At 41.1% G+C, this 15,594-nt stretch overlaps 1 protein-coding gene across 6 annotated transcripts in view; it reads left to right on the top strand.

Moving 5' to 3' along the window:
- Positions 1-15,594, top strand: part of arhgap29a (Rho GTPase activating protein 29a) — a 47,873-nt gene that overhangs the window by 20,158 nt on the left and 12,121 nt on the right. For 4 of the 6 annotated variants that reach the window (XM_086192138.1, XM_086192137.1, XM_086192139.1 and 1 more), the window contains 10 exons: positions 10,879-10,975; positions 11,168-11,237; positions 11,560-11,620; positions 12,054-12,200; positions 13,212-13,276; positions 13,369-13,479; positions 13,664-13,744; positions 13,871-14,044; positions 14,506-14,643; positions 14,778-14,968. In XM_086192138.1, the coding sequence (XP_086048264.1) occupies positions 10,879-10,975; positions 11,168-11,237; positions 11,560-11,620; positions 12,054-12,200; positions 13,212-13,276; positions 13,369-13,479; positions 13,664-13,744; positions 13,871-14,044; positions 14,506-14,643; positions 14,778-14,968 (1,135 nt within the window). Of the gene's footprint in view, positions 1-8; positions 9,957-10,878; positions 10,976-11,167; positions 11,238-11,559; positions 11,621-12,053; positions 12,201-13,211; positions 13,277-13,368; positions 13,480-13,663; positions 13,745-13,870; positions 14,045-14,505; positions 14,644-14,777; positions 14,969-15,594 lie in introns of those variants that run through there. The other 2 variants (XM_086192141.1, XM_086192140.1) reach the window with 2 other exon arrangements.

Below are 15,594 nucleotides of genomic sequence, written 5' to 3'. Positions count from 1 at the left end.
TGATGCAGTGCTCAGGCCCCTCATGTGAGAGGTCTCTAAGGATTTTTGATAGCTTCAGTGCTATTCAGATCTTTCAAAACTCACTCGTGCTTAGAATGGTGCATTATTGGTTTCAAACCCCATGCAGAGAGTCTGAAAATAATATTTGGGAGTCAAATATGTGACTTGAGAGGCAGGGAAGCAGTTCTTTGTGTTGGACCAAAGGTAACTAGACCAATCATTTTTTTCAGTCCCTCATTCTCAGAGATTGAAATCTGGCATGCAGGTCAGTTCTGAACTTGGCTGCAGCATAAGAATCCCCTGAGTATGACTCATCTGCATTTGCATTGCAAAGAGGGACATAGAGGGGCTTCATAGCAGTTTTGAAAGCTTACCCTTAAAGTAACAATGACATGGTAAATTAAGAAATATGTAGCTTACCTTCACTGAAATATTGGGAACACATGCACACACATGCATGCATTTGTATGTGTGCGCGTATGTGCTATAAACGATTATTGGGTTCATGCAAACACCCTTGTTCGCATAGCTTCATGATTATTTGTGTGGCATTCAGAAATGCCAATACATAAGAGACATCCAGAGTTGAAACGTCCCTACCTGAGAGTTACATTTGACATTTGAATAACCTTTCTATGCAGTTGTTTTAGTTGAGGCTGAAAAAGTTCTTCACAGTTCTATGATATGTCATAAAAGTGGGCTAGGTACTGTATGTGGTGGGAAGTCACAAATACCTCTCAAACTGGTGCTAAACTCCCAGACAAAATGTTTTTGTTTTTTTCCAGGCCAACTCCCAGGCCGCTGCCTAAGTAACAAATCAACATGGCAAACAATGTTTTGATTTAGAGTGCTGAGGGTGTCTGTTGTGGCAGACAAAAACAAAGTCAAAGTATTACCTCGTGGTGAACTGCCAAATCAGCGGGGAGCTCTGGGTGGAGGCAACACGGTGATGATACCAGCCTCATAAAAAAATCTGTAGAATTTCCGATACATCGGCTGGTATCGGCCTATCACAAATATATTGTGTTGGTGTATATGTTTCCTGAATTGCGCGTATGTGGATATAAAAAATGTTGTGTGGAAGTGTGTCCAGCAGAGTGCATCATGGCACCTCTGCGCTATTTAATTTACTACTTTATTTTGGCCTTCATTTAAATGGTCCTGTATGACAATTAGGGATGTAACTATGAAAATTCCTCAAAAAAAATCAAACTAGGCAACTGGACTCAACCTCTTGTAAGTGAAGACGTTTCGCCTCTCATCCAAAAAGCTTCTTCCGTTCTAAAATTCTGGTGGGAAGTATCAGGTATAGAACCACCCAAGGGGGTGTTGGCGAAGGAAAAAACAACAACGAAATGAATGAAACAATGAAAATCGTCACGGTTTCCGGTACACGTTTGTTGCATTGTCTGTGGTTATGGGGACCAGATCCGCCTTGTTCATCACCCACTCATCCAACATATTTTCAAAAACTCTGTAACATTTTGAGCAGAGTGATCTTCTGGGAAAAACTGATTTTCTAAGCAGTGTGATTCCAGTTGCCAGTCTTGGGTGAGATAATGAGTGGTGGAGCTGATGTATGGCAGACCACCCCTCTTTCACTGGTCCAGAGGTCAGTAGTTGCTGTAAAGAATTCACCCTGAGCTCAGCTCTTCTTAATATCGTCTTTGACTGCTTTGTACATCTTTTTTTTTTTTTTGAGAAATAATTCCGTGAGGCACTTTGTAATGAGGCACGGCAACCTTCATCATTTTCAGAAAGCCAGGCCTCTCAACTGCCAAAGGCGTCGTATCTTTTGCCATGCAGCACGTGACTGCTTCAGTCAGTTTTACTGCGTTTTTGGATAAAGGTGCATGCAGACTACTTCTTGAACGCTTGGTCAAGTGTGTGTGAAGGTACTTTGCTGCCCCACAGCAAGTCCTCTCTGTAAAAAAAATGAAATAAAAAAAATAGCCATGCCACTTCATTATGAATGATTAATACCATTAGGCTACAATTCAAATAAAAGAACAATAAAAATGCTTTTTTTTTGTTTTGTTTTTTTTGTTGCTAAATCAAAAGAAAATGATTGGCTGTATAATTCATAGTCGTACAGAGCAGACAATGTTTCATGTTTCCAAAGACATGTGGTACAGACCATCACTGTTTGACGTAAGTTATCCTCACTAGAAATAAACCATTTACAGAACTTGGACATATATTAATCTTTTAGAAATCAAGAAAGACATGCCAAAATACATAAATACAATTACAGTGAATTTGGCAGCACTTAGATGCAGTAAAAATGAAGAATGAGGAGCATATCACAGTACGCTGTATGGAAAGGGTACCACAAAACTGAACAATTGGAGAGTCAAACAATTCAATCAATGGCCTCAGCACCATGTCTCCTTGCTGGGTCAGGGCACAGGACTTCATCCACATCACAAGCCACATTGTCCTTAGCCAGGCAATGGGGGAAGAACTCTCTGGTGTGCCGGATCCAGCCTTGGGACAACTCCACACCTATGTCACCACAGGCCAATTCCATGGCCTGTATGAGCTTGACCCTGGTGTATGGTTGTTAGTCGTATACCTTCCACTGCCACGAAGAAAAAAAAAAAAAACCTCTTTGATTGGTTTGAAGAAAGGGGAATATGGTGGAAGGCAAACATTTATGAAGTGCTGGTTGATGCTGAACCACTCTCCTATCCTGTTGGTGCAGTGGAAACTGACATTGCCCTAAACAAGGACATAGACAGGATGCGCTGCCAGCTCATGGCCAAACTAGACACCTGAAGCCCTCCCAGAAATGTAAGATGCTCTGTCTTATATGGCCCCAATGTGGCATGATGGTGGAGAACCCCACAATTACTTACGGCAGCACATTATGTGACAGTGCCACCACGCTGGCCAGGGACTTCAACAAGGCCTGTCAACCAGTGATGTTCTTGGCTTCTCCTTCTCCTCTTGGTCAGATTGAACCCCGCTTCATCCACAAAAACATATTCATTCTTTCCTCGGAATCCAGTCGAAACACCCTCTATAGAAACAGATATAGTTTTGTAAGTGCTACAGAAAGACAGACCTAAATTGTAGAGTATAGTATACGCACTCCAGATGTACATACATCACAATGTCATGCTAGACAGGACCTGTATGTGGTATTGTAAACAAACAGTGAATTTGTCTTAATGTACTACATCTACTTGCACACACTTGAGTCGTTGCTCTTTGACTTGTTCTGAGTTGCAGTCAAAGGGGACTCCGTACACCTGCTTCATGCGCACTCTGTTGCGTTGGAGGACACAGCCAGTGGTGGAAAGGCTGACACTGTTGATTTCTGTGAAATTTGCATCATCTTTTATGACTCTGTGCTGTATTTCACGCAGTCTGATGGTGTTATTCTGCAGGACCATGTCAAGTATGAGGGCCTCCTGCTGTTGGGAGAACATAGGTGTCCTTCCACCCTCACTTGGCCGTCTTGGAATTCTACAAGAAGTGAACATGCACTTACAAAAACAATACAGACTTTCCCCCTGTCTCCTTTACAGTATTACTGTATATCGGCAAAGTGATGTACAGAGAACTTTCAATGACGAGAAAAACAATTACCTGTTCAGTGAATGTCCAGATTATGGTGGACACAGTGAATTTGCTGATGTTGGGTTGTACTCTTTGTCCTGCTTCCCTCATTGTCATTCCATGGACAAGAACATGGTCTCTTACAGTAGCTCTAAGTTCACCAGAACCCTTTGTCTTGCTCTCCCTCCCCCCCCCTCCTCTTACTCCTCGTACCCCAACTCTTACTCCTCGTACCCCACCTCTTACTCCTCGTACCCCACCTCTTACATGCACTCTTCCTCTGCACTGGTTACTTAAAAAAATTGTGGCAACAAAGTGACACCTTAAATAACTGAATAGATTTTAAGTACTAAAATTTTAATTAAAAAGTATTGAAAACATTAACTAAACTTAAACAAAAAAAATAAGTACATGCTAATAAAAAACAACAGTTAAAATGTGTTGGATTTAGTAATCACATGCCAAATGATGATTTACATCACCAAAAATTGAGTAAATCCTAGTAAATATAAATCAGCTTTTCTTGTGAGATTGACTAAGTATCTGAGGAAAAGTATTTTAGATTAACTAAATACCGGGGAGAAACTGATTCATATTTAATGATAATCTAGGTGGAATTGACTTATATTTATTAATTGTCTGGGTGAAATTGATTTATATATACTAATTTTCTGGTTGAAATTGAAATAGGCCTACTAAATATCTGAATAAAAATGATTTGGATTCACTAAAATAAAATAAGTCGTATCAACTCATATTCAAGTACATTGCTACTTAAATTCAACACATTTACACTGTTCTTCATATTGATCTTTACCTAAACTAATTTTTAAATTTTCGGTTTTAATTTGTATCAAAGGACTTAAAATCTATTCAATAATATTGAATGTCACTTTGTTGCCACAATTTTTCTGTGTCTAATTTACCCAATATTACGACAAAACTTATGTACACTATGGCACCAAGAAGTCAACAGATAACCATGTATAAAACAGCAGATAAACATTTATTTAAAACATGTTTGTTTATCCAACATTCAACAAGTGCAAAATGGCATGAACACTTTCGTGGTCCTTGTGGGGTCATATGACCCCAACTGGTTTGACTGTTAAAAAAGCATGAAATATAACATTATGATTTAAAAAAAAAAAAAAAAACTTTTTTGAAGCCTTGAGAAAGGTCTGTGAACAAAGCGCTGGCGAATAAAGTTTGTGTGCAGTGAGAAGACAGTGTGCGGGAGTTCTTTTCAGAAATGTGGCCGCTGATCCCTCTCCTCCGACGCACCTTCCTGAAAACCGCTGTGCCATTAGCCATTCTTCTTACATATCTTTACTATATTTGAAATGATTCATAATTTCTTTTTCATAAATAAAAAACAACAAAAAATTATCATTTTATATCAATGAGGTGTAAATACCCCCCCCCCCAAAAAAGGAAAAGTTTTATAAATGGGTTGGCCTGAAGTTGAACAAATAGAAGAAATACAAATTTGTGCAATAATGTTATGTTTCACACTTTTCTAACAGTCAAAAATGTTGGGGTCATATGACCCCATGTGGACAATATGAGGGTTAACTTGGACTCCTTAAGTCTGCTTCAACATGTTTGAACGAGCATGAACGTAAAAGTTGACTATGAACACCTCAGCCATTCTCCATGACAAAAATGCGAGACGTGGGCAAGACCCACATGGCATGACCACTTCGGTTATCTTTTGTTGAATTTTTATGCCGCATCATGTCAATGTGTTGGGGCCTTGACTCCCTGAGACACTTCTTTTCATATTCTAATAACATGAAAGACAGAATAGAACAAAAAACAGATTATATAAAGTGCAAAGCTTGTGTTACTACACACAATTAAAGCTCTGGTCGTGTTGATGTTGGGGTTGTGAAATGACAAAAATTAACATTATTCAGGTCCATGGTTTAAAAAATAATCCACTGACATAAAAGCTGTTAAAGCTGCATTTTTTTAACACCAAGTGGTTTATTTTACTGTTAGACAAGCCCCTGTCAAGGATCCTTCCTGTGCCGTCTCAGGCACCAGTCTAATGAAACACAAAAAAAAAAAACGCTCATTCTTGCATGCAGTTATTTCATACTCCATTTGTACAGAGAATCACAGGCTAGCATTACCTCCTATAGATCCAAGTAACGATATTAAAGATCACAAAATTCCCAAAATAGAATATTAGCAAATGTAATACTCACTGAAGAACACCTGGAGTAGGATTGCCTGCAACCTCAAACCTTCCGCCTTTGGACTGGAAGAGGTTCATAAGTCGGGGCGTTTATTCATCCAGCTTGGACATGAACTTCGGTTCAAGGTGGACCATTGTGATTCTGTGAAACTCTTCCTGGATCTTAAAGACAAATAATGATATTGGCTTTAAAACCACAAATATTACAAACATACATACTGTTCTTACGACATTTTTCAAAAGCAAGCAGAAAAACAATTCTGATAATCATTTTTACATCATTTTATGGCCTCCATGTTTTCTGATTCTGCTTAAGTGGACGCATGAATGAATTCTCACTGCTTTACTTTTGCCATCAGACAGCTCTTTTTGGCACTACATTTCTAATCTGCTGAACTTTCTCATTACTGTGCCCACCTGCAGCTGATCTGCAGCTTTTTCAGTGCACAGCATAGGTGCGCGTAGTAATTTTTTTTTTTTTTTTTTTTTTGCTGTTACATTATTACAAGACACAAATGTAATTGATTAGTGTTAAGAGTGTGGAAAATTATGTACAAACCATTTGCAATCTGATCAGTGTTTCTAAAATTTCTGTTGCTTTGATATCAAATTCAGGTTGGAACTACAAGTTTAACATCAATCATTTAAACTGTAGTTAATCTGCTTTTTAAACAGCAAAAGTTGAAACAAAAGAGAGTTGTCAAATTGCTACTGTAATACAAATGGTGTACAAACCTTTACACAACATGTGCAGTATGTGAAATATGGTATTACAACATTATGGTGTATTGCGTATACTGTCAGGTGTGTATGTATGTATCGCACTGTTAATAAATTTTAGTCATAGATTCTTCATGCACCGGTAAATAAATTCATATCACCATTAATTAAACTGGATAAATTCATATTTTACACAAACACACACACACACGAAACAGGGGACATGTAAGGAGTAAGTAACACTCAAATTTTACTCTGCATGATGAAATTCTGAGTGTTAAGAAATTTACAATCATTGTCACTCAGGGACCAGAATTTATCAGTTCATCATCCAAAGACTTATATCAAGGTAACTGGACTCCTGAAGCCGTTTTGCCCCCCATCCACAAGGCTTCTTGTTCTTTAAAGGAATAGTCCACCCAAAAATGAAAACTCAGTCTTCATCTACTCACCTCCTTGCTGATAAGAAGTCGGGTGTAGATTTGTATTCCTCAAAAGACTGCTGGAGTACCACAGGGAAACAGCTTTAACTATTTTTGAAAACAAAAGTACCACAAAAAAAAAAATAAAATAAAAATCCTCCAAACTTCTTGTCTGCCACAAAGTTGTGGATGTTTTTGCGCTCTCATGATTTTGACAGTTACATGACGTCATACCGTTCATGCCATCTAAGTCGTAACTAACGTAACGTTAACAGAGAGCCTCGGTGAGAACCGGTGAACTTTGAACTAACGCAACAACAGCCAGTGTGCTCAAAAACGCAATGACAGACTTTTGATGAAAATAAAGTCAAATTAAAAGCTAACAACTTGTCCTTTTTTTTCTTGACAAAACACCGAACATGCACTTCCTACAATACAGTAGCACATAGTCTATCCTAGTGACAGATCTTTGTCGTAAGTCAAGTGTATTCACTCCAATACTGTCATTTGAAATCTTACTTTGTGTGTACCGGTGTTTAGTGTCTAAGCTTCATACATCATCAGGATCAAATATCTTATCCATCTCGTCTATTTACCTCTCCCTGTCCCTTTCCATATTTGTCCTCAGCTGTTGATCCAAGCTGGCTGCTTGAATTGCAGGGGACCGCTCTGTGAATCTCTCCAACCCTAGGTAAAGAGAGTTCCCGCGCTTGCGCACATCAAGAATGGGTGCGTGTTGGGGCAGCTCTGATTGAAACAAGAACATCATTTTTAAAGTCATGTAGCAGATGCTTTTCATCCTAGGAGACAATAATTGTGTTTGAAGTAAGTACTCAAATACTGTCGTACTACTCCGCAGAGCTCATAAATGTAATAAGATCAGACATGTAAAGTAACTTTAACTTCATATACAACGCACAACTGTTAAGCGAACTTCATGTTTCTTACATGGAAGCTCTTGCTTCTGGAGAGCCACCTTTGCCATCAAGCACCTCTTCATCCACACAATGATTCGGACCTTGGCCACCCACTGACTCGCTACATTTAGGGAGTACAGGCTTTTTGCTGCTAGATTAAATGTGTGGGCTAAAGAGCATAGTTTCAAAAATTACAGGTGCCTAATAGCCACATCCATATCGGCAGCATTATTTACATTGACGGCTATAATTTTATCAGAAATACCGAACTCTGACAGAACGTCACTGATTTCCTGTGCCACAGCACCACCAGTCTGTGCTTTGTACACAGCTTTGGTTTATAGCACTTTTTGCTACATTCTGCCCTCCACTATGTAGTGCGCTCTGACACTCAGGGGTGTGATGCTCCTCCAGCCATCACGTGTGAGCGCAACTGAGCTGATGTCACTGAGCTCTGCAGTTACATTTGACTTCTCGATCTTAAACCAGGGCTGCACGGTGGTGTAGTGGTCAGCACTGTGGCCTCACAGCAAGAAGGTTGCAGGTTCAAGTCCCGGCTCCAGCACAGGATCTTTCTGTGTGGAGTCTCCATGTTCTCCCTGTTCCTGTGTGGGTTCTCTCTGGTACTCCAGCTTCCTCCCACAGTCCAAAGACATCAAGAGGGGACGAGGCTGATTGATACTCTAAATTGACTGTAGGTGTGACTGTGAGTGTGGATGGTTGTCTGTCTCTATGTGTTGGTCCTGTGATGGACTGGTGACCTGTCCAGGGTGAACCCCGCCTCTCACCTGAAGGCTGCTGGGATAGGCTCCACCCCCCCCCCCCCCGGCGACCCTTAACAGGATAAGAGGTAGAAAATGGAAGAATAGAACTTTCTTAAAGTTTTGTGGATGAGTTATTTTTTGTTTTTTTTACATTAGTTTTCTTAATGTCGTTGCCTCTTGCATCTTTAAAATCATCACTTATCAAACTTCCCATGAAAACAGACTCGTTTAGGGACAGCAGTACGAGCATTACTTCTGAGCAGCTGGTTATGATGAATGGCAAATAACGCTAAAGGGTTATTGTGCAGTGGAGCATGTTATGTCATTGACGCCACTAGGTGGCCTGAAGTGCTCATTTATTTATGTTTCTCAACATGAACAGTGGATATCAACTTTCCAAATTTGTCACTGCCAAAACTCTGTGCCTAGATCATAGACCTTTATAACAGCAGCCATTTTGACATGACATGGTGGGGAAACACAGGTTTGTACAGTAACACTAAGGTCCTGTGTAACTAAGGGACAGTCTGAATTAAAGTGATTGATAATACCTGTGTCTGCTTTCTATTTAATGCTGGAATTCTGTTAATAAAGGACAGAAAAGAATTTGGATGTAAATTCTTCATGGTTTTTACTCTGGATTTAATTTTACTGTTCAGCTTAATAAAGTTTAGACTTTCCAGTTGATTTTATCTTGGAACATCAATTCATCACATTTCAAAGTGCCAACCAACAGCACAACTCTTTGATTCTCTGCTTGACATCCACATGACGTCTCCATGTAAGTTTGCATTAAACGGAAAGTTCCTTTGATGCCTGAACTCTTGCAGATGACGAGTGGTTCGGCAGTGTTGTGCTTTTCCAGTGAAACAATACCATTTTTCTCTGATGATGTAACTTCCACGTTGGGACCACTGGTTGGGGCCTGAGCGATCACTGGCATTGTATTCCAGCAAAGTTCAGGATGTCCTGTCCTGTCCTGTTGGGGGTAGGGGTGGACACAAGAGGTGGACATGTTACAGAGCAAGAGAGTTGCACGCTTTGAATGGTGGTGCTTAGCTGGACTAGGCTGGCAGAGGACCCCGCGGACGGACGTCGGACAACGCCGAAACTTTTTTTCCTAAAGGAAAAAATAATTCCGACAGATCCTTTAGGCTTCCTCCACCTGAGTCGGGATATTTTTGGTCCTGGATTTATGTCCTTTTTAAACGCTCATTTTCACTGCAGGAAAGAATGGACTATTGGACTGACAGACAGACTGTGTCACAGTCAACCACCAGAATTGTGATTACCAGTCATGACCAAGGAATATAATTCTGTTGAACAGGAGCAATATTGAATTCAAGCTGGTTTTCAGGTGGGTCAGGTGGGTACTTTTACCATTTCAAGCAGAGTGTAGCTCAGGTGACTTATTTCCAAAACAAAACATCTGGTAATTGCCCCCCCCCCCCCCCCCAAAAAAAAAGCCTCTTAGATTTTGGTAGCTGTGGGTCAGTGGGCACTCTACTCTCGTTGTGTCAGAAGTTTTAAAGAGTATTTTATGTATAAGTGGATCCGTTTGAACCAGTCTTCCTTAAAGATGTCAGAGATGATCCAAGAGTCGTAAAATTCTTTTTAGTTTTTAGTTCATCTGTGAATGTTTTTTCCTGCCTCCAAAACAAACAAGGTAATTGGATAAAGAAGGAAAAAAGAAGGGTCTATATGTAAAATGTCTGCTCACTTTAAGACTTCAACTCTCGAAATTCCCATTGTTCCAATGGAAAGGAAAAGGAGAGGAAATTATGGAGGCAGCGGAATGGCCAGTGACATCACTGATTTATTGGTCTCGTTTTTTTGAGCATCTCTTTCCTAGTTTTTCCCCGTGCGGTAAGGAAAGGAAGTTTATTGCGAAGACTGATTACACTATTTACATGGGTGTTGCTCCTCTACTCTGTCCTCAGTCAACACTGTTTAGACTCGCAGCAGGAAACCACTGTATTCCCAGATTGTAGCCAAATATACTCAGGGTAGTCCCTGCTTATCTTTTCTGATACAGGGTACGCAGTTGTTGTGGATGCTTCTGTTGAACTCCAGTTCTGTAATTTGAGGAATATGACTCACTCCAAAGAATTCTTTTTTTTTTTTTTTTGGGACTCGGTGCTTCATGCCACCCAGAGGATGATGATCACACACTGCAATTAATGCCTCGACCTTGACTGGAACAGAGGCTGCGCGCGGTGGCTTGGGTATGAAGAGTTCACGTTTGCTTCCAAAGCTTAACTCAATCCTGCTTCATCCCCATTTGACAGGAGTCAACTTTAAGGAGGTGAACGACGAGAACAAACGGAATCTTTTCCGCGAGGTCTACGCTGCTGTCGACACATTGGCGTTCACCTTTGGCAATGTGTAAGTGTGATGGTTGTAGTTACCATGACTCATTTACATTTTTGGAATTTACAATTTTTTTGCCCCCCCAATTAAGCATTGAGAAATATTTCTTTAAAACTACCCGATCTTAAGGCTCGTGGGTTGTTCTTAGAATTGTATTTCGAATAAATGATTTCTCAAGCTGAGTTCTTTGTTTTGCTTTTCCTTCAGACTTTCTGACTTCCTTATGGGAGATGTAGAGAACGGATCACTGTTGGGGCTCTCCCCAAAGCAAAGCAGGGTAAGAAGAGTAACTCTTGTTTTTTCTAAGATATCGAATGTGGACCTTTGGAAGCTATGCCTGGACTCAGAAATGAACGCCTTATATTAGTGTATCCAGTCATGTTGCCCCTATCCTTACACATACTTGGAGTTTCAGGATGTGACCTTCTGCTCCTTAATTGTCAAGCAAAAGATCTGAAAAATCCCCCAGAAGTGTGCACAGTTCATGAGGGTTAAGCAGGCACTCTGCAAGTGATGCTGCATTTTGTTTGTATGAAGGAGAAGTTGTGGTCGGCTTTGATCGGAGCATATCAGGTATCTGTCCATCTCTATGCTTTCAGTCTTTTGAAAATCTCTCAGTGGAATCGCGAGGATCTGGTCCCAAGAAAAATGACACACCAGGTAAGATCCCCCGGTCCACGACACACACACACACACACACACACACACACACACACACACACACACACACACACACACACACACACTACTGATGCTTCTCTGTGAACGTATAAGGAGAAGCTGGGACATGCAGACTGGTTGGGAAAAAAACTGAGTTACTGCTGCAGCTTTGCCAGTCTGTAATGTGAGGTCAGATCCTAGTGACCAACGCTCACGTCTCTACTTTTCATGACCATTTATTTATCCATGCAGTCGTCACCTGTAATTACCTTCAAAAGGTATTAGCCCGTATTTAACTCAAGGTCAGTCTGGGCTTCTGCTGCTGACTCAGTCACAAATGTTCCCACACACACACGCACGATGTCCAGTGTGGAAGTCAAGTTTAAGGCCATTTTTTACAACCTCCGTATTGCGGTTCCTGTGATCGTCCCAGGACAGTCGCTGCTGGTTCGGGTTGAAGAGGTGGACTGGATGCTGCAGCAGCAGGACAGTGGGGTGGAGTCAGCGCTGCTGTACGCCAAGGCCTGGTCCAAATACACCAAAGAGGTGCTGGCGTGGGTGGAGAAGCGTCTCAATATGGGTGAGTCACAGCACAGGAGCTGTGGTTTAGTGAAGAGACAGCCTATTGGTCGCGCCTGTCATGGACTAAGAAACCTCAGTCATGCGTATGTGAGGGTGTCTTTATGAGATACTGGACTTAAAAATGTGCACCGTATTTTCAAAAACAGCCGGTAGAGTTTTTCTATTCACTTTTACTTACAGTGACTTATTTGAAATAGTTACTTTGTGCCGCTTGAAATAAAAGTTTTTCAAATGTTTCTAGAACAAAACTGCTTTGCATATTCAGTCTCTGTTAATACTAATGCCACAAAAATGCAGGGATTCGTCGACATGCACTTCCTAATTACCCCCCCCCCACCACACCTGAGCCGGACTCACAACAATAAAGCCTTCTTATCTGTGTTCAAGGTTGAGGCTACAGTGTAGAACTTTTTTCAGCACACTGGTTAATAATTGGCTTTCGTCTTAAACATGGAGTCGTTCTGCCTGTCAGCCCGGTGACACAAAGCCCTCGGCGAAGTTGCACGGCACATCGGTTATCAGATAAACAGACATATCGTTTGTTGAACACAAATACTGTGGTTAATGCTTTATTTAGTGATTCGTGACTCAAGGACGTTGTGTGTGGGGTTTTTTGGGTTTTTTTTTTCAGAAATGAGTAGTGAAATAGTCGTCTGTTTGTATTAAAAAAAAAGTACTCGCACTAAAAGTTTCAGGAGCTTTGAATTTGAGAAGGATGAGAGACTGTAATACCTGGCGTGTTTTCACTGCCCAGTTTATATTTTTCTCATAAAGGTCCACGAACGCTCTTTTACTTTGAAGCTGACAACATCCATCCGACACTGTGTTTGCGGCCAAAGTGTCTGATGCCCTTCACCGTTAGCGTGAATGCATGCTGGCTGCTTTAGTTGCTCATTATTCTTTCGGTACGAGTTAGAGTTGCTTGAATACAGTGGAAATATGTGTGTACACAAAAAATGGAAACTTCTGAGGCAAGAGTCAAGTCATTTCATGTGTGATCCATTTCTAGATATTGAGTGCGCAAAGAGCTACTCAAAAATGGCTGAATCCGCAAAGACACTTGCAAGTCAACAGGTGACTATGTTCGGACTTAACGTACAATTTGGATTCTGGCACGACTTCGAATGTATTTTAATTTACGTTGAGAATTTATCCCCCTGTTCAAGGAATTCATGCCTTTTCGTGACATCTATATCACTGCTTTCAAAAATGACATTGAATACAGCAAGCTGGTACTTCACACTGCAGTAGTGCTCCAAAGTAACAAATTCACGCAGGTAAGTGATTCTGTTTTTGACATGGAATTTTTCCCTTGGTTGAATAACAGTAACGTGAATAATAAAATAAAATAAAGTGAATAGATATCTATATATGTATCTATATCTATATATAGATATATGAATACCAAATAATTTAATGAATACTAAAAATAATACACTGATTGTGTGTGTTGCTTTTCAGCCTCTCCAAGCAAGAAAGACTGAGCTGGACAAACTACGAAAAGAGGTGAAGGAGCAGTGGCAGAGAGAGCAAAAGAAAATGGTGAGCTGGCTATGGTAACGGTCTGATCTGGGGAAGGGCCACACACAGTCGCATGAAATAATAATAGTTTTGCTGACTTAGTGTATTAGCGTTGAAAGAAAATAAAATACGCGTCTACATATCCAGCATGAAGCGGACAGCGCTCTGAGGAAGGCCCGGCTCCTGCAGGCCCAGCGGCAGGACGAGTATGAGAAGGCCAAAGTGTGTACTACCCGCCTCGAGGAGGAGCAGAGTGCAGGAGCAGCAGCAGCTAAACAGCTGGACAAGAGACGCAGGCTCGAGGAAGAGGCTTTGCAGAAGGTAGAACGTGGACTGACAGGCCTGTGGCTTTTCTGTCACGCTCGTTGGAGGAGTCTTTTTGCACTGAGCCTGACTTACTGTTTTTGGTTGTTGTTGTTGTTTTGTGTTTTTCTTTCATTTTGTTTTTCCAAATATGTGGTTTGTTAATGTTAGTTTTGAATGCTGTCATCTCGTTCACTTCTAAGATTGTTTGGCCGATTCCAGATTGCTCATCATCTTGCACTACTTGTGTACGTGTTTTACATTATTAAGTCCTCCTCAGCTTTACTGTTTTATGCCTCTTGGCCAGAAATGGCTATGCAATTTTGTTTAAGGTGGTCTCTATGTATTTCACTACACACACACACACACACACACACACACACACACACACACACACACATATATATATGATATAACTGAACTTACATCATATCCACCAGGACCAAGAATGCTAATAAATATCTTAATTCTGTTGGCAGGCCGAGGAGGCCAGGGAGCACTGCAAAGCTTGTCAGATCGATGTTGGGGAGAAGAGAGTTGACCTTGCCAACACCAAGAGTCTGATCATCACTCAGCTCAGAGAGATGGTCTCCCAATGCGACCTCACTCTTAAGGCCGTAGGTTATCTTAAATGAACTGAAATGTGGGAGTCACTCGATCCCACTGTAGCTGCTAAACAAACTCCCTCTCTGTCTCTTGACGTCCGTCTGACGTGATGCGACCTAATGGTGTTTTCTGTTCCTTGTTTCAGGTGACGGTCAACTGGTTCCAGCTGCAGCAGGCCCAGATTGTGTCTCTCCCCATCAACCACCAGAGCCTTTGCGAAAATGCAAAGGTTTACGAGCCGGGCCAGTGCTACATTGACTTTGTCAGGAGCTTACCTGCTGACAGACCTCAAATCGAATCCCACTCCTTTGACTCCGCTGTTCCACCAACCCTTGGGTGAGAAATGGAGAGGCTGTTCCTGCACGCTGCAGCCACTAACAACACCTACATGTCACCTACAAGTCCTCCTTGTTGTTTTAGATTCAAGGTTGCTCAAACTGTTCATAGACAGGCCTGCATTGATCAGAGCATCCCCGTCTGATTACACCATAGTACGCTTCACAAGGAACGCCAGAGAAGATGAAACAGTCGTGAACCCCTCTCTTATCCATGTCTGTTTTTAATATCACAGTTTTGTTCAAAAAAAGGAATCAATTATAATTCTAAATCATTTATTTTGTGGTTGATTACATCATAAATTAGCAGAGACCAGAGACCCGTCGTGATTTAACTGTCCTCTTTTTGGTTTTTCTGCGCTCTTCTCAAGTCCACCTCAGCACCTGCCCTTTTTTTGCATGGATGTGATGTGCGTCCTGAACAAGTCCTTCCCTCAGCCAGAGTGTTGGCTTCATCCAAGATTAATTCGAGCATAATTTAATTCATTACTTATAATCATTTGCTCTGGAAGACATAACTATTTTAATGTCTTTTCGGTATGAAGGCATGTGGTATCCTTTCCATATCCACATTTAATAGGATTCAGGATAAATGCTGAGTAAGTATAAACTGGTGGTCATAAGCAC

Source organism: Aulostomus chinensis, chromosome 21, assembly GCF_037954235.1.
Source record: "Aulostomus chinensis isolate RoL2024-O1b breed Wild chromosome 21, RoL_Achi_v1.0, whole genome shotgun sequence".
NCBI lineage: Eukaryota > Metazoa > Chordata > Actinopteri > Syngnathiformes > Aulostomidae > Aulostomus > Aulostomus chinensis.
Note: the sequence above shows the minus strand (reverse complement) of the source record. Positions and strands in the feature narration are given on the sequence as shown.